Source organism: Amphibalanus amphitrite, unplaced genomic scaffold (assembly GCF_019059575.1).
Source record: "Amphibalanus amphitrite isolate SeventyFive unplaced genomic scaffold, NRLGWU_Aamphi_draft 000233F_arrow, whole genome shotgun sequence".
NCBI lineage: Eukaryota > Metazoa > Arthropoda > Thecostraca > Balanomorpha > Balanidae > Amphibalanus > Amphibalanus amphitrite.
This window is the reverse complement of record NW_024881728.1, coordinates 788,924-807,508: the sequence shown is the minus strand read 5'-3', so window position 1 is coordinate 807,508 and position 18,585 is coordinate 788,924. Positions and strand designations below refer to the sequence as shown.

General features: G+C 51.7%; 2 protein-coding genes, 1 long non-coding RNA gene and 1 other non-coding gene across 4 annotated transcripts; 3 read left to right on the top strand and 1 right to left on the bottom strand.

Moving 5' to 3' along the window:
- Positions 1–509: 509 nt before the first annotated feature.
- On the bottom strand, positions 510–4,117 carry LOC122385850. Its single transcript, XR_006257279.1, has 3 exons — positions 3,972–4,117; positions 3,517–3,623; positions 510–1,153 (listed from the first exon to the last, which is right to left on the bottom strand). It is a non-coding gene; the product is annotated as an uncharacterized LOC122385850 (long non-coding RNA).
- Positions 4,118–6,830: 2,713 nt separating this feature from the next.
- Positions 6,831–12,073, top strand: LOC122385849 (HEAT repeat-containing protein 6-like). Its single transcript, XM_043374439.1, has 2 exons — positions 6,831–7,147; positions 8,799–12,073. The coding sequence occupies exons 1-2, from the start codon at positions 7,060–7,062 to the stop codon at positions 11,726–11,728; spliced, it is 3,018 nt and encodes a 1,005-aa protein (XP_043230374.1). The 5' UTR covers positions 6,831–7,059; the 3' UTR covers positions 11,729–12,073.
- An 863-nt stretch (positions 12,074–12,936) lies between these two features.
- Positions 12,937–17,179, top strand: LOC122385848 (out at first protein-like; the record flags this gene model as incomplete). Its single annotated transcript, XM_043374438.1, has 5 exons — positions 12,937–12,963; positions 14,088–14,201; positions 14,611–14,745; positions 15,071–15,254; positions 16,095–17,179. Coding segments are annotated over 5 exons (798 nt in total), but the record flags the coding sequence as incomplete, so codon positions are not given.
- On the top strand, positions 15,936–16,008 carry Trnak-cuu. The gene has a single exon. It is a non-coding gene; the product is annotated as a tRNA-Lys (tRNA).
- Positions 17,180–18,585: the final 1,406 nt, after the last annotated feature.

The window sequence follows — 18,585 nt, the reverse complement described above, 5'->3', positions numbered from 1 at the left end:
GGACATAAAATATTATTCTAGACAAATTTGCGATACCCAATTCGGTAAACATTACTTGATTTTCAAACACGTCAGACCTCAAAATCAGCCGAAACACACAGACACGCCCGTCCTTATCAACTCCTCCCTGGTTAAAATCAAACCGTTAACTTCATCATTTCAGCTACCAGAGCTCAGGGACCGCTCGCGTTTCGCCAGGTGCCGACCAATTGTCAGCCACCGCGCATCCATCTGAGCTCGAAAAGTGCACGCTCGATCATCACCCGTGAACACTGCGATCCCAGCTGCGCAATCTGCACATCCGTATCCAGGCCATGGTCAGATAGCAGCTCGAGGCCGCGTTGCATAATAAAGCATTAGGTCCTTTTTCACAACCCGGGAGCCCACATTTCCGCCACACGCACACGCGTGTCAGCAAGCGTAGGCGTAAGACACCTAAACGCAAAGCGGATTCGTTCCGATTGAGCAGATAATCTGAAGATTGGCTGTTGAAAAACAGGATTCTAGCGCCTGGACTGTATGTATTTCGGCACGTTCAGATCCGGCCAGTATCTAACAAGCAAGACATTCAATCTGACAGGATATCCTTCAAGCGGAATCGCACTTGCCACGTCCGGCGCCCGATCGTCAGCCCTCAGCGCAGGATACGACATCGACGCTCCACGGCCTGAACAGGCGAACAGTGCCGGGCTTGTAGAATCACTTCTAATGAACCAAATCAGCCGAATTTGAATTTGCAAAACTAGCATCAGTACAGGGTATACTACTGGCACAGCAACCACTTCATTCCTGCCCCGACCGGAGAAATCCATGCACGTTCGTTCTCGCGTGGTCCAGTGAGGACAAATCTACCTCTACCAACTTTCCCATGACTGCGGCGACCCGTGCTGCTCGCGTGCCGCCGCCGTGGACAGCGGTCACACTCAGTCTCTGACCCGGGCGGTCGCAGGGATCTACGTCCACCGGGCAGCGCACGGTGAACCACCACGGGCCACGGAAGAGGCGGCATGGCCCACCCTGGACCGTCGCCGCCTCCTCGAGCACGAGGGAAAACACACACCGCCGAGCGGCCGCCGCGCCCGGGCACCGCCGCTTACAGGAATCCCAGCGACAGGAACACTTCCCACCGACAACGGACAGGCGCAGGACTTTCCTGGAAGGTAACAAAAATGGCCTGTCGCCACTCACGGGATGGGGTGTCCCGCACCGCGCCGACGAGCGTACTACCCAGCGCCGCTCCAATCGGAGGCAGTGGGGCATCGAGCCCCATCGCGCCGCGTGCCAGGCACGTGGACGGCCAACGAAATCCCAGCGAGCTGCGGGCGTGACTTTCACATTGATATGGACTATAGGATGATCGGTATGAATGCAAGAAATACCGAATGAATTGGCGATATTCAGCTCTTATGATAGGATTGCTCCAATGCTTTTCAAACGCAATATGCTAGTTGCCTCAGTCCAAAGCTAGCAATGCATGTGTGCAATGTGCCACGGGCCCCATAGGCACACATCATTGTATGTTGTTTGTTCGAAAATACAGCACCAGCACCAGGGCGAACCGGTAAATCGGTCACTTTTTACGACAACCCACTGACATGCAAATAGACACTGGTACTCATACCAGCAGAGAATCTCACTAAACCAACAGTATTCCCGTTTCGAGTTCAGACAAAGCCACCTAAGGCAACCGACCTTCATCAAATAGAAATGGGCGCCAACTGTCATGAGCACAACGGACCCAGCACGCTGTATACAGTCGTCAACCAAACAGTTCCAGGAACAGACACCAGGCGGCAGCACCTGCTGATTGCCGAGCGGAGCGCAGGACGGCTGAGCCAGGGTATATTGAGGGCTGAGCTGCTAATGAAAGTGAATCACATTGATGACAGTCGGTTCCCGGAGCGTGGAATGGGATGCGCTACGGTACGCGGTAGGCTTTGTTTTGTTTTGACGAGGACGGGAGAAGAGGGCGTCAAGTCACGCTTCATTACATTCCAAACACACGCCGCCTGATGAGAGTGCTATCAGGAAGTCGTATCATTCACGTTTCCATTTCTTGGTACCACGTGCCCGGGTAGAAACATCACACCTTCAAAAACATTACTTACAATATATTGTAATTAATCAATCGATGAGCTAGTATCAAGAGATAGGTCCTAGCAATATCTACAGCTATAGCTGGTTGCTGGATGCTATTTGCCGGTTTCGCAATATTGCCGGTTTCGTTTGCAGCCACAAACAAACAGCACACTCCCATGTTGGGCGCAGTCGCAGACAAGATCAGATAAGAACGGACCGAGTCAGGCCAGCCAGCCAGCACTGAGCCCTCGCCGACGATAAGCTCCACGCCACCAGGTAAGGTAGTCCGCCACGTGTACGACCGAGCTTTGCCGACACCGCTCTACGGGAACACAGTCTACGGGAGCTCGCGGACGGTGCATGCAGACAGCATGCCACGGTTGCGAGCAGCGTCTACCGAGCCTGCTAACACTAGACGCAAGGTTCATGATTTTGATTTTTGATGGTGGATGGTTGAGATTAGGCCAGCCAATGCCGCATTGTAGAGCTGGGGTCCGTCTCATTTAATGATGTTCCGTCTTCCGTGGCTCAGTTAGTAGAACGAACTCCGAGTAGCGAGGACCCGGGTTAGAGAATCCCCGGCGATTAATATACGACAATGAGACGGGAATGGTCTGTGGTTGGTGGCATCAGTCGCAGCCAGTTGAATTCAGTAAATTGGGACCGACTCGTCTGACAGCGGGAGGCGAGCAAGCCTAACTCTGACATACCAAAATCTCCTGAAAACTTCCCCGAGCAGAGTCGGAATCAGCCGCCGTACGACAGAGGACCGGACCCGTGAAACAAACTCTTAGCATTAACCATGACTGAGGAATTCTGTCCACTCAATGGGTGTCATAAACTTCACTGCTGCAGTGTAGAGTTCAGTGGCCCTTTGGGCGGATCAGGCATGGCGCGGTGCAGATTTTGAATGGGGCAGTGAGTCCAGCTGTGATGATGTGCTGAATTCCTCAACTCTCTTGCTATGCTTCCCTTTGAGGTTTGGGATGGAGGGAGAGGGCACCCCTGGGCTACCAAAGCATTTAGCAACCTCTAAGAACTACAGGAATTCACAAAATCAAATCATGCAAGGAAACAGCACATCCTTCTAAGCTTGAAAAGCGAGACCACTCATCAATGCTTATGGTACTTTTGACACATAACATTTCTAAGTTACACTTGACTACCTGCTGAGTCAGGTAAGGTTAGCTTAGGTTTTGGAATTTATGCTTACAGCATAGGTACCTTTTTTTGGGGGGGGCAAGTGATCATGTGAACAACTTTCCAGGTCAATATATGAATTGTGAAAATATGGTGTGGTTCATATTCATTTTGAGCCCAGGATGAAAAAGGTAATTTTTACCTAGGTAGGTAGATAGGAAGGTACCTCATCAAGAGGCCTTAAAGTTAACATGCAAAACAGGCAAACTAAAACTGAACAAGTTGGCAGGTACTTACACACATCACTGATGTTGAGTCCAACTCCTCGCTGCTGTTGACCTGACGCCTCTGATGCTATCACAGCGGCTTCCATGGTGGTATGATTTGCAGAGTTTCACCTTGACCTAAACACAAAAATCAAAATCCCATGAAAAACAAAGGTAATAAATTTATCCTCAGCTATGTAGCAAAAAAGAGTATTAGTATATATTAGGTCCGAGTGGCGAACGGATTATGAAAAGCACATTATATGATGTATTTTGACCTCCTGATTTCATAGGCCTTGAGGCCTTGAGTGCGATCGCACTGAGCAAACCCAACCTGAGCCCCTTCCGTGATTCGGCAAAGTAAAGTATATTTAATCATATGCACTACCTAATCAAAACACAATGCACAGTTACGAATAACCAACGAATAACAACCTAATTCATCACCAATGGTCGTAAACGGTAAGGTAAGGTATTTTTGCTTACGGGCCACCACAGGAGGTCGTAAACTATCTACCCCTATAAAAATGAATTATACACTAATAACAAGGCCGTATAAGAGACTAATAAAATCAAAATACTACGCAGAGTCATCACAATAAAACACAGTTCACACCACACGCAGTTTTACAACAAGCATCTATATCGCCAAAAATGATTGCCACCCATTTCGCTCATTTCTATGCACTTATTGAAGAGTCGAATAGAAATCGAAAACATATTTTCTTGAAAGACATATTATTATTCACCCAAAATACTCTTTAAAATCATTTGTTTTGAAAAACAGGAGGGTGAGTTTTTTTGTGATGATGTCATTTCTGCTTTTTCATGGCTTTTTCACATTGAAAATGGAATGGAAAATTGCTGTGTGAATTGACCTTTTATTGTCATATTTGTTTAAGTCAGTGCAAAAACAATGAAAATAAATAATCTTGCCTTAGACATATGTTTTTGCTCTTGTTTTCTCAGAAATTGTTTTCCGTAAAATTTAACACCTATGCTGACAAATGTAAACCTGTCAATCAATGAAAATCGACCTAATATCACTGTTGATTGATGCAGCATTCATGCCAGCGCAAGGTCACTTTGTAATAATAAGCTGCATTTCACATAAAGTAAAGTGTTTTATTTTTGAAAAAAAAACACTAAGGAGCATATTTGATTCAGTTTTCGTAAATTTCAGCATAATCTCCGCTGAAAACAACTAGTCAAACATTACAAAGTTGTAAAAGGTTTTTGCTGTAAATTAGCTGTTTTTTGTAAGTTAGGCATTCCCAACGCTTATGTTTGAAATACGGCGCAAACAGTGCTAGGGGCCTGTTCCAGCGCCTCCAGAAACCTCCAGAAACCTCCAGAAAGCTCTAGAATCCTCCAGAGAGCGTTCCAGCGCCTCCAGAAAGCTCCAGAAAGCTCTCGCCAAAGCTCCAGAAACCTCCAGTAGCCTCCAGAGAGTTGAGAGGTCCAAATTTCTCTGGAGGCTCTGGTCTAGAACCATGGCGCACATGTGACAATCATGAATGTAAACAAAGAACTTTTGACTGAGAATTTTACAACTTGAATGTAAAGAAAATTACATTGCTATAATTTTGTTAATGTTTCTAAATAAAATTGAAAACAAATTTTGCGTTTCAAGAGAGAACAATTGCCATTCTTTTGGTATCTGTGATGCCAATCTCCAGAAATCTCCAGATTGCGTTCCAGCGCCTCCAGTAAAACCTCTGGTAGAGCCTCCAGTCAAGAATTTCTACTGGAGGCGCTGGAACAGGCCTATAGTGTCTTGGGCCCACCAGGGGGGCGACACGGCTATTCGCGCAATGTATTAATTTATGGGCCGCGCGGGGCCTCGCGATGACGCGGCTGCCGAGGCAACTGCTCAGCGCGCTAGGATACTTCTGGCGGGGCGGGGCGCTGAACGGTGTGCAATGAATGGGTTATGGTCGGGCCGACAGAGATGAGGTATTGAATTTGAATTGACATCAGCAATCGGGTGGGGAAGGAGAACGTTCCTAATCGAGCTTGGGTTGGGGAAAGCCGAAAATATCGCGATCGGCTCATAGCTCAGACAGGGCCGGGTGCCGTACCATGTGCTGTATACATATTTAGGCGGGCAGACAGAGATGAGTTATTGGATTTAAATTCACCTTACCATCGGTTTCTGGTGGGGTTTGAAAATGGTTTTAGTCAAGCTCGGAGTGGGGCAACCCACTGGCGGATCCAGGGGAAGGCATTTGGGGCAAACGTCTTCCCCCACATTGGCAGCGCCCGAAATCGCTTTTCGAGAATCAAAGAAAACTTCACAACTTTTCTGAGGAAATGTTGGTTAATCACACTGCACAGCAGTGCGCAAGGAATCGAAATCAGAGTTTTTTTTTTAATTAATTCCGAGAAACCTTTTTGGGGTAAGCCCCCGCAGTGTCCAAGACCGCTTCCTGGATCCGCCAGTTGTGAATAAGTCACGGTCGATACCGAGCTTCGGCGGGACCAGGCGCTGTATACGTTGTTCTTTCAATGAAGAGGTGGACAGAACAGACACCTAGCCCCACATCCTACTGCTATGCCCGTGCTTCTGTGGGTGAAGCACTAAAGCATCACGGAATCCCACAGGACCTGCGAGTCGACGAGGTGGGCCGCTTTGGCCGCCGGGTACTGCAGCTCCCTGGAGTTGCCTGGGACCGATGGCAAAACAACAGCTCCGGCGGTGCCCCTATGGGCCGTAGTAATTAGCGAATTCCTGTAATGTAGAGATCATATCCTCAATAATATCCATTACCATTTTATATTCCTAAACAGTATGACAGAACAATTATGCTTGCCTACGTTCAGGCATTACCTCTGATGGTCATACGTCCAGTACAACATGTGTTGTCTGTCAAACAACAATCGACGACGGGATCTCTTCTCATTATCAATGACGACGGTTGTCAATTCACCCACCCCGTTTCCCTAAAAATAGACGGTCAGATTCGGCCTGGGTCCTTACGACCCCTCTAGATTCGCCAGAGACGGGATCGGATCGCCGTTATTGCACCCGTCTTAGTGTCTTTAATACTATGACAGCTTCGACCACGGACTTCGGACGGGGTGATCGTTCCACGAATGTACGAACCATCCAGGCCTAGAGTGCATCGAGGTTTAAAAGAATGCAGTCTGTAGATCAATAAACATAACAATGGTGGTATACAACCACATTAAAATATCTCCCCGGCTCCCGCAACGTTCCAACGCCCCTCCGTTATGCATTCGCCTTGTGTGTCCGCCGAGCCGGCTTGCCTCCAATGACGTCATCGGCCGGCCGGCGGCGTTCAAGGTCAAACGGCTGGTGTCCTTACCTGGAGTTCTATAGCCTTGGGGCCCACCCCCCAAGAAGGCCCGGCCCACCGCACACGCACAACCAAGGCCATATAACGCACAACAACTGCGATTGTAGCTGAGTTCATCGAGCTCTAAGGATATATTGGGTTCATTGGTCCAATGCAAGGCGTCCAATATGTTTTCTACAGTGCAATTTAATTCAGTTTGATGCTCTTTGACTTACATTAATTGCGTCTAAACGGTTGCTAGCTTAGGACTTAAGATGGATGGAAATGGAGACCCAATTTCACTAGCAGCTCAAATATCTCATGCTAAGGATCTTCTAGGAAATGTTTGGCGACAGTCAAATGGTAAGTATGGTACTTATCTGCTGCATCAGCATAGACATTAATAAACTTAATCAGGGGTGGACAATTGTGCCGAGTTGGGGTAGCATGAGTTCCCAGTTCCACGTCGGCTGCGCCGGCTTGGCTTTGGAGCTGCACCAGCCGGCGGAGGTCAAAGTCACCACTAGGGCGGCTGCGGATTTGCTGCGCCCATGCAACCCCAACTCGGCATATTTCTCCACCCCTGAACTTAATTCAAATGCATTGATGCGTTTATTTTCCTATATTTTTTTTGTGTCTTGATACTGTTTGTACTTTGCTAATTATGGTATCAGTACAGATATTCAGATCCTAGTTCCTACCCATATATACCTCAATGGCATATATGACACAAATTGTTTCATTTTGTAGCATTAGTGAAGATTGCAATCCCCAGTATCGGTTATTGTAGCTATCATCGTATGACCCAGACTGGAAAAAATACATGTTATGCCGAAGCCCGAATATGTCCGGCGTAGTGGCAGGGTTGCGGCAAAAATTTCAGTGCATGTCCGGTGTATCTTTGTACATGCCGAATTCACTGCATGGCAGTGGCGGAATTTTTGGTGCAAGGCGGCCACAAATTTTTTTGGCGAAAGATGGTCACCGAATGTAGTTGGCACTCTGGTCAATCTAGCAGCAGATTCGCCCTGCGGACGGCTCTGGAGAGGTTTTCGGGACGAGACGTCCCTGCCCCGGTCGTTGCGTGCTTGAACTGGCGGCCTGCCCTGAGTCTACTCAGCGTACGAGCGGCCGCCCAGGTGAGGCCTCATGGCTCAAACCTCGGCGTGGAGATAGGTAGGTATGAAAGATCTTTTTGAACATCGCCGAGCGTCGCCAAGTAATACTGCAGTGGGTTCCTGCCCACTGCGGTATATCGAGGGGAATGACGGCCTGGCGAAACGAGCGACCGCCCTGCCCTCAAGCGCCCGCTCGCTGACCAGGGCGGTTCATTGTGCGGCCTCGTATCAATGGCGCGACAACTGGTCCGAGTCACTATTCAAGCCACTCCTCGGGAGCACGCCGCCGCTCCCTATCCCCGGAGAGGACCGAGAGGACGCCGTTTCGGTGCACCAGATGAAGGCGGGCCACTGGGACCGCTCGCTCTATGTATGTGCACCGAATCAGCTGTCTCCACTCTGCATTGTGCCAGCAGTGCCCAGATAAGCGGTGCCCCGCGGCGCTCTGCGCTGTGTGCCGAGAAGAGGCTGATGTGCCCGAGCGCGTGGTGCTCCGCTGCCCGGCCCTCACTGGCTCCCGCCAGCCTCAAACACACCGCTCCGCCAACTTTTGTGGCCCCGGAACTTCCGGCTCCGACCTTGTTTCATGGCACGACGCTACAGTGCTCTAAGCGTATCAAGGTATTGGGTTTCCGTGGAAAAAAACTTATTTAGCCCCGGAACGCCGTGTCTGGCTGATATAGCCCTGATCGGTAGATTTGCACGTGTGCTTTATGAAAAAGTGGCCTAATTTTGGCACAAATAGGCACCCAATTTTCAGCGCAAATCATGCAGAAATGTGAGCGCAAAATCGCTTGCGCCTAATTTCGGCGCAAGAGGGTCTCACGGGCGTCCGGCGTAGTGTATGGATATTTTCCAGTCTGGCATATGACCCATTTTGCCTTTTCTGTTTTCAGTCGGCTCTGACGCCTGGCCGCCGGCACTGCTGGACCGCATGAGGCGGCTCTGCCAGCAGCTGTCAGTCTCTCGAGACCAGGCTCTGGTCTCTGCCCTGCTGGAGGCCTCTGACGGCACAGCGCGCCTGCTGTCCATGCGCCCGCCGCCGCTGCAGACAGAGTGCCTGCTGCTGGCGACCAGAGTGCTGGCCGCTGCCTCTGCCGCTGAGCTGGACGTGGACGTGGAGCCGCTGCTGGACATCCTGCTGGCAGAGGTGTACTCCCCGCCGCCGCCGCTGGTCGACAAGCTGGCCGGCGCGGCGCGCGCGGCCGCGCTGCTCGGCGCCCTCGACCAGCTGCTGCAGTGTGACCACGAGGCGCACCGGGCGCGCGCCGGGGAGCTGCTCGGCGCCGGCCGGCTGTACATGTTCTTCGGGCTGGCCGGCTGGGAGGAGATGGCGCCTCGGCCGCTCTACCCGGTCCCGCAGACTCCGCACGACGCGCCCACCGCCGCGCCCGAGGCCGGACGCACCGAGAACGGGCGCGCCATCCGCTCCTCCACCGGCAAAAAGGTGCGCCGCAGAAAACCCAACGAGAGGAAGAGCATCGAGCTGCCGCCGGGCTCACACCCGGGCGAGGAGCCGGACGAGCGACCGCCGCGCTCGTGGCTGCTGGCAGAGTCCTCTGACTCGGACGCCGGCGGGCCGGACGGCCGCCTGCGCGCCGCCCAGGTGCGCGTCCGGCAGGCGGCGCTGGTGCTGCTCCACTCGGTGGTGCGCTTCAACGACAAGCGGCACATGCTGGGCTTCTGGCCGTCGCTGGTGCCGGACACGCCGCACGTGCCGGCCCGCACGCTTCTCACAGTGGTGCTCCAGGACCCGGCGGCGCGCTGCCGCCTCTGCGCCGCCTCTGTTCTCCGAGAGATGCTCGATTCGAGCCGGTTCTTCCTCACTGGTGTCGACGACCGTTCGTCGTCGGGGCCGGCCCCGTTCACCCCCTACTCAGTGACAATGGCCTGCATCGTCAAAGAGCTGCACCGCGGTCTGCTGCTGGCGGCGCTGTCCGAGAAGTCGCCCCTCACTCTGGGCTCGGTGCTGCGCGCGCTGGCCACGCTCGTGGCTAACGCGCCGTACCACCGACTACAGCCGGGCCTCCTGACTAAGGTCAGTCGGCACGTGCGGGCCTTCTTGGCGCACCGCGACTTTGACGTCAAGACGGCCGCGCTGTCAGTGCTTATCAACGTGGTGTCGATACACGAACCACTGCCCGAGGTGTTACAGCTGCTCCGCGCGCCGGCACTGGTCGACGAGGTACCCTCCGATGACCGGGGCACCGAGTCGTCCGCCGCCTCCGCCGACGAGGCGCCGCCCCGCACCGACGGCGGCGAGGAGCTCGAGTTTTATGACGACGAGTTTGATGACGATACCGGCGATGGTACCGGGGACGCTCCCGGCGGCGCGGCGCCCGGACAGACTCCGGTCCGGTCCTGGCTTTGGGTGCGCTGTCGAGGGTTTGTGCTGCGTAAACGGATCGCTCCGCTACCAGGCGCGGTGAGTCCGTTCTTCTACCCGACGCCGGTGCGCCTCCAGGCGATGAGGACGCTGTGCGCGCTCACCAAAAACTACCTAGCCGCCGTCTCCGACTGTCTGCCCGAGGTGAGCGCGCTCGTGGACGTCTGCATGCGTGATGAGGACGTGGCGGTGCGGCTGCACGGTGCCAGGCTGCTCGAGTGTGTGGGTGACGCGGCGGCTCCGTCCCCGGGCGCGGCGGGGTATGACCTCTGGATGGCGGCCCTGACCGGCCCTCTGCCGGCCATGTTCGCGCCTGACCAGAAGCGGTTCGTGCGCGCCGCCGCGTGTCACGCGCTGAGCACCATCGGCGCCGGCGTGTTCGAGCGGCTGCCGCGCGACAAGCAGCTACTCTGTGTGACGCTGGTGCTACCTCTGACAGCTGACGAGGAGGGCACGGTGCGGAGCGCCGCGGTGCGCGCCGCCGGCGTGTTTGTCCGACTGCCCAGTCTCGCCGAGGACCCCGACTATCTGCTACAGACGGCCGAGGCGGCGTGTGCGGCGGCCACCGCTCGCCACGAGCAGTTGCCGGTGCGCGTGAACGCCATCTGGACTCTGGCGAATCTGACGGACACGCTGGTGCAGCGGCCGCCCGACTGGCAGCCCCTCTCCATCACCGTGCTGGAGAGCATGACCACCGTGGCTCTGCGGGCCGCCGAGGACAGTGACAAGGTGAAGGTGAACGCAGTGCGCGCGCTGGGAAACCTGGTGCGCCACTTCTCGGCAGAGGCGTTGGCCGACCCGCGGGTGTCCAGTCTCATACCGCGCTGTGTGGACGCCCTGATACGCTGTATGACCACCGGTAACAGCCTCGTTCATATGAAGGTGCGCTGGAATGCGTGTCACGCGGCGAGTAACGTGTTCAAAAACGCCGCGCTGCCGTACGCGACAGCTCAGTGGCGACCGCCGCTGCTCGAGGCGCTCTGCAAACTGGCGAGCAACTACAAAAACTTCAAGGTGCGCATTAACGCGGCCCTGGCGCTCTCGGCACCGTCCAAGCGGGCGGTGTTCGGTGACCAGCTGCCGTACGCCTGGCGTCACCTGTTGGAGGCGCTGGAGACGGCGCAAAACATCACCGACTTCAACGAGTTCAAGCACCGCGACACGCTGCTGCGCCAGGTGTGTCTGACGCTGTGCCGCGTCGTCTCGCTGCTGGAGCCGGCCGACCTGGCCGAGGCGGCCGACGCGCTGGCCTCCCACCTGGACACGGTGTCGGCACACCTGGCGCGCCTGCCCAGCGCGCTGCTGCCCGAGCAGTCGGAGCCGCTGCTGGCCGCCCAGGACAACCTGCGGCTGCTCAAACAGCGGCGAGCCGGCGCACTCAGCGCCGAGCAGAGCCGGGCCGTCGAGCTGCTCTCCGGTGCGTTCGCGGCACCCAGCTAATGGGGCGACGTGTTTATCATTTAACGGCGAACTAACCCCTCTCTCATTGAACAGTCTGGTTGACCGACGTGTACTTATACCGGGTGTGCGTTGCGATAAGTGCTTTGGTGGCTCGTAACCATATCCGGGCCTAATCGATGTGTGTGATGTGTTGGCAGTGTTTATCATTCGTTTTTAGTGGCGGCAACGGGCGGCTACGCGACTGTTGTGATAACTGGTTGGGTGTCCAACCACACATGTGAGTTGTGATCAGTTATGACATTGGCCTGTAAGTGCGATGTGAGGACAAGAAATGTGTGTTTCATTTGAGTGCGTGAATGAATAATAGCTTCGAAAATAATCATATTTCGGTTCGTCTTTTGTGACTAGATCTGGAGGTGGGTGATGGGTAGGGTCGTGGTGGAACTGGTCGAACTGGGGAGGCAGGTAGGTACAATTGGTACAAGGACCAACCTGACCTAAGTTTGCCTACATTACCTTCTACAATTTCTGCTATGGCATTGTGTGACATATATGATTTACGGGAGATGTGAATGTCCCACGCTCACCCTGCCTGGTTGGTATTAGAGAAGGCATATCTTACATAGTTTTTCTAATCAAGATTCTTCAAAGATAGTTTTAATTTATTCCAGAAATATGCACAAGAATATGACGCTGGGTGGGTTCAATTGGGAAAAATCAAAAACTCGTAAAGAAGTAAACATATGGGATAAATTGATGAGCCGAAAAGAGAACATGGGCGGAAAATGTAATGCAGCAAGACATATTAGCAAGGCATATTAGTTAGAAAACATCCATACAGTGATCCGAAGAAACAAAAAGTGAGACTTGAGTAAAATTGCGTGAGCCTGTCAATAGTTAAATCTTCTGCTAGGAACATTCTGCTGGTTCTGCTATTGAACACGGGCATTAAAGGGACCCTCCCACCTTAACATTAGATTTGAGTTGAGATAGCCAAAATGGGGTCCCTGGCTCACAATTACCGGTTTCGGCACTCACAACATCGAGAAATGCCTTAAATCGGAAATATTGAATTTCAAAATTGCAGCATTTTGATTCAGAGGGGCTAATGCTTAGGAATACCCCTCTGAATGTGTGACGTCAGCGCAGATATCTAACGATTTTTAAATGTTTGACTAAAACGTTTTGTAGCACGCGCTATTTGCGCGCAACATCTGCCGCAAACGCCGCACTTCTAAAATAAAGTCGCTAGAAACAACGGAGATCCCAAAAAAGTAAACAAAAGTAAAAGTCTAATATCTTGAAAACCGGTGAATATTTTTCGGTGAAATTTGGTAGATATTCGTTTTCGCTCTTTCTGAACCGAGCGACATCACTTTCATGCCATTCCATAAACTTTTTTGAAGGTGGGAGGGTCCCTTTAAATCACAAATAAGGTGCGCTACAAATGTAAAATTTATCATTTGCGCTTGTTGTTTGTGTCTACTGTGCGCGCCCTAACTCTCCAACAACAACAACAACATTTGTGTCTACTGATACTTTTTTTCATAATTTGCATACGTTTAACGATTCTGCATGGTATTCAAGCCAGCCACTGAATAGCGAGATATTTAATGGCTAAATAAAGGTCATAAATCATAGGTATTGTCTTGCACAGGCTAGAACTGATTCACATCAACTGTCAACATCAACATAGGGGTAAACAAGCTAATTTAAGTATTAAAAATTGATTTATCAATTCCTAATGATACTGGATGCTGAGACTGGATTGGATAGATTATGAAATTCAGTTTTGAAATGTTCAGATTGATAGCTTTTTTGCTGTCAGCTTCAATAGTCTCGGGACTGCTCAAAATAAATGCTCGTAATCAGGTGAGTTCCTGGTGTTGGCATGCAATAATGATGGTCATGATTCATTGTGAATTTGTGGTTACACTTACAAGCTGGGTTCATGGTATCAGGGCCTCAAATCTTGGATCGGTTTCGTTTGATTGAGTTGGATGGATAATCGGTTTTGATGGTGGTCCACAAGTGGCAGAGCTGTAGGTAATTCAGAATAAATTATTTGGTAACATTTTCTGTATTATGTATAACATGGGCATTGGAAAGTGGAGGCACTGAGCTGCCACTCGCCCATAAACATCAATCACTTTTTGTGAACCCAGTGTGGAGCCAGAAATTTCAACTTCTTATAGTCATTTAATTTGTAATACTTACAGATGAATGCCATTTTCTGTAGCTTTTTGTCTGCTTTATCAATAATATTGCAATTTGTCATCAAACTGATAACAATAGCAAGATACACAGATAACTGTAGTACTACTGATACTAAATACTAACCTACTGTGGCTGCATGAAATTCATAACAGCATGATGTGACTCAAGTTCCTTGTTTCAGGGAGGAGAACTAATTGAAGAGACTCTCAGTGGCAATGTGACAGAAGACTTCACCACCCTGGAGTTCATCAAACCAGATGGCACTATCATCACACATCTGGTCGACTTCAAAAATGTTAGCTGAAATAATGTTCTTGGTGTTCTTTGACATGCTGGATATCCTATTCCTCAAGTATTGATGTCATTTGTCAATCTTTCAAGAAGTGTTAAATACCTAGCTGTTATTTAAACAAACACCTCTGAATCTGGGATCATTAGGCTCCAAGTTGCAACACTTCTTTTTTTTAATCAACGCTGAACTCTGATACCACAGTCCACAATAGTTGTAGTGTGTGGTTGGTGTAAAGTTTGGATGTCTTTGTTTGGAAATAGTATGCTAGTGTCTGCAAAGTCCAAGATCTAGAATTGGTTGAATAGTTATCTAGCTACATACGCTATTCTGAAGTGCCATCAATTTTCCTTCAAATCGTGCATTTGTATGTGATCTCCATCGGCCACTGACGGCCCCGCGCGCCTCCCGTCAGGAGGTGCAGATATTCCAGGCGCTGATTCTCGGCGATGAGGAGCGCGGGCAGAGTCAGTACCAGGTGATGTGCTTCGTCACGAAGGTGGACAAGGGCGACTACATCGCCTCAGACGCCATCTCAAAACTGAGACAGGTCGGTAACGTCTGTAATGGATCAGTAGTATTTCTTTTCGTTCGCGATGTTTGCACCTGGTTTATACGAGGTTTGTGGACACCACAACACGTCTCAAGGAATGTTATTGAATAAGTTAATGCATAGAATATCCGGCAATAATCGACGATACCTTCCTATCCTTAACATATGCTTGTTTTTGTTTCGAAAGTCACATCACATACCAGTGCTGCCGTAAAAAAAGAAAAAAAAATGTTCATCTCCAGCGAAACTTTAGCCGAAACACGCGGCTTGGCTGCCGGAACTCGTCTTGTAAGTATGTCATCGTGCCCCTCCGTCTTTTCAGAAAAACCCTCGGGCCGAGCGTCAGGCGGAGGACGAGCTGCCCGAGCTCAGTTACCAGATGGAGGTGCGGCTGCACCTGAACCGGTCGGCGGCCGTCTCGCCTCACGTGCGCCAGCTGTGCGGAGAGGCCGGTGGCGCCACCTACTCCCGCCACCAGGACATCCAGCACGTGGCCGCGCACAGAGGTCGGTCCGCGGCGGAGCGGGACAGGGAAGGGTCTGCACTGACGATACACTGAGAGTACGGTGTGGTGCTATGTGCAAATAGGATCTTAATATCAACATCAACATCAATATCGGTGCTTTCTATCTTAGTATGGCAGGATCTAGGGTCATCATTAGAACTAACCCTCGCTTAGCCACGAGGGGGTGGGGAGCAGGGCTGCGGAGTCGGAGTCGGAGTCGGAGTCGGTCGGAGTCGACAGTTGTGACCGGAGTCGGAGTCGGAGTCGATTTTAGAAACCCGAGCCGGAGTCGGAGTCGGAGTCACCGAAAATCTGTCGACTCCGCAACCCTGCTAGGTCTGCGGAGTCGGAGTCGGGAGTTAGAGTCGGTCGGAGTCGACAATTCTGCCCGGAGTCGGAGTCGGAGCTGGTTTTTGAAAGCCGGAGTCGGAGTCGCCGAAAATCCATCGACTCCGCAGCCCTGGTGGGGAGTAACAGTGTACTCGTAGTAGGGGCGGATTCAGTCCGCGTCTCTTCTGCACTTGGATTTACATGTACTGGAAGGAAAGCGTATTAGCATGGTCATGGACAGCCGCTGGTTAAACAAGTGTTCGCAAACTGTGAGGGCGGGGTGCGGTGGTGCTATATTTTAAATGATCGTATTTTTTAATCTGTACAACAACTGCACCCTCAGTCCTTAACCGCCCGGCTAGCTCAGTCGGTAGAGCATGGGACTCTTAATCCCAGGGTCGTGGGTTCGAGCCCCACGTTGGGCGATTCTTTTCAATTTTTCACCTCTCATGTAATTCTCGCCAGCTCAGGCTCCCTGTACTATCTGCCATCTGGTTCTGACTGTCCGCAGCGGCGGATCTGGACGCGCCGTCGCTGGACCAGCTGGAGCGGGCGCTGTCGCCCCTGCCGCCGGCCACCTCGGAGTCCCGCTGCAGCTCCGTCTCCTCGCTGGCCGAGCCGTGCCGGTGTCGCTACCACCTCTGTATCAGCTGGTACCCGTGCAGCCTCAAATACTGCAAGGGCCGCGATGCGGACGGACAGACGGTCAGCTACCGCTGCGGCATCCGCACCTGCCGGCGCTGCCACGTGTTCGACTACAGTGTGACGCGCAAGCAGCTCTGTCTGTGGGACGAGGAGCCGCGCGATGCCGTCAACCTGATGTCGATCGACGACGAAGAGGACGTATGAGCCGCGGCTGTGGCTGTAGGCGCAGAGCCTACTGTAACACTCCTCGGGACTAGAACGGAATGAGGCTGATTGAGTCTGAAGGGCTGGGCAGGATTGACGATTCAGTGAGGAATGATGCGGCCTCGGTGTAGCGTTACGTGATGGTTCCTCTCCGCATGGCCCACGGCAGCTGGGAGGGCCTGTGAGACAGCTTTAGTGGAGGATATCGCAACTGGCCTGAGTGATGAGTGCCGGCTAACGTTGTGCGTCGGTCTGCCAAGATAATGCGAACGATTTAAATGATTGTTGTTTTGTGTATTAACGATTTAGTTGGTTGCAATGGGGTATGCGCGATATACTAATACTAACGGTCATATAGGAATGTGTGGGGCTCAGATAAGAGTGCTGGCCTACAGAAGATCTCAGTATATACTCTACATGTAGGGCGTTGTGCATCAGCCAAACTGCACGTCAGGATTTTACAGAGCGACCCAATGAATGCGTGTCGATTCCCACATGTGATCCGAAAATGGGCTTATTTTCACCTTAATTATGTTCAGTGTTCATTGGTAGGATGAGTGTGATATGCACGAGCGACCGAATGGCAGATTGGAGATCGTTTTTGTAACTGAAGCCGCCTTAACACGTTTTATACACGCGTGCAGTGAGCCGGTCGGGCTCACTGACCGCTGACTTTGGTATAGGATCGGTGAAAGTCAAAGTAGTGATAATATTCACTGTAATTACGAAATACACTTCATAAACGAGCTGAATGTGTCACTTTAAAAAAGAAACCTAAGTTCTTTAATCAACTTAGTTTAGATGTTAGAGCTTAGAGGTTTTGACGATATTTTTCCATTCCAATTTCAATTATTTTTATAGTAATGTTTTCCTTAAACATAATTCAAACCACTCGGGCATATCGTATCCGATGTTTATCACCTTGTACTTGTGTGCGTTTCCAAACAGTTGATAGGCTCTGGCTGCTTTTTCAATAGAGGCGTTCGTAGTTTTCTGACCAAGACAATATGGTAACTCAACGTGTTAGTCATGCTGGTGGGATCCACGGCTTCACAGCCGGCATCGGCTGCCAGCCCGGAGCTGCGTTGCCAATTTCTATCCTCTCCTCCCCCTCCCCTCCCAACTCTGTCGCCAGCTTCGGGATTCAAAAGCAGTCGCTTTTTATTAGCAACGTGTCATGCGGCACAGTGTAGTTGCAGGCGTTACTACTAGCGCCATCTAATGAGAATATATCATACTATGCGGTACAGCATAAATGCAGGCGCTTACCACCAGCGCTATCTATTGAACAAATACAGACCATGCGGCACAGCATAAATGCAGGCGCTTCAGAGCTCGTTTGCTGCAATTCCTAATCCATGTTTACTGCTTTAGACTTCGTCATCACTCACTGGCTGAAGCAAGCAATCACACTACGCTGGGGTCACGAATCACGATGGTCACAAAAGGCGCCAGAAGACCGGGAACGATTTTCAAGTTGGGGGAGGGGGGGCGAGTCTAAAATAGGTACCTGACATTATGCATATGAAACAGTGGCGTAGCTAGGGATCTAAGGGGACACGTACCCCCGCCCCCATCGGTTTCAAAGGGATCCTCGGGTCCGAGAGGCCCTGCGACGCTATTTGACCGCTGAGGGTTAACGATGGCCATATTTCGACTCAGAAGGGCCCCATGGGGCTCGCTAGAGCACCTCATGGGCCCTGAATAACCACACCAAGATCTCCATAAGGGCCCACGCCGGCTTCTGAGGGCCTCTTGCAGCTTTTAAGGGCCCCTCGGTGGTCTCCAAAGGCCCGTTACTGGCCTCTGATAGTTCTTACCGGCCTATGAGGGGCCAGTTCTAGGGGCATTTCCCACCTGTGATGGTTCCACACTTATTTTGCTGAGGGCCTCATAACGGCAACTGTGGGGGCCCTCATCGGCGCCTTTTGAGGGCTCACACCGGTGTCTCTGAGGGTTTCACACCCCCAACTCTGAGTGTCTACACCAGTGCATATTAACCCTCGCCCGTATTGGTGTTTTTCCAACCGCGAACGTATAAGGGGGGGGGGGTCCGTTGGACTCCCCCCTTGCCGTTTCGCCCCTGATCGAGCTAGAGCTTCGCGGAAAAAACGAGCGTGTTGCCCGTGACGAAAGGGAGCCGATGATACCCA

Excerpts from the sequence above, each read along its gene's own strand:
- LOC122385849 (XM_043374439.1), top strand. The coding sequence starts at position 7,060 with ATGGATGGAAATGGAGACCCAATTTCACTAGCAGCTCAAATATCTCAT. Across the intron at positions 7,148-8,798 it reads TGTTTGGCGACAGTCAAATG|TCGGCTCTGACGCCTGGCCG; the intron begins GTAAGTATGGTA and ends TTCTGTTTTCAG.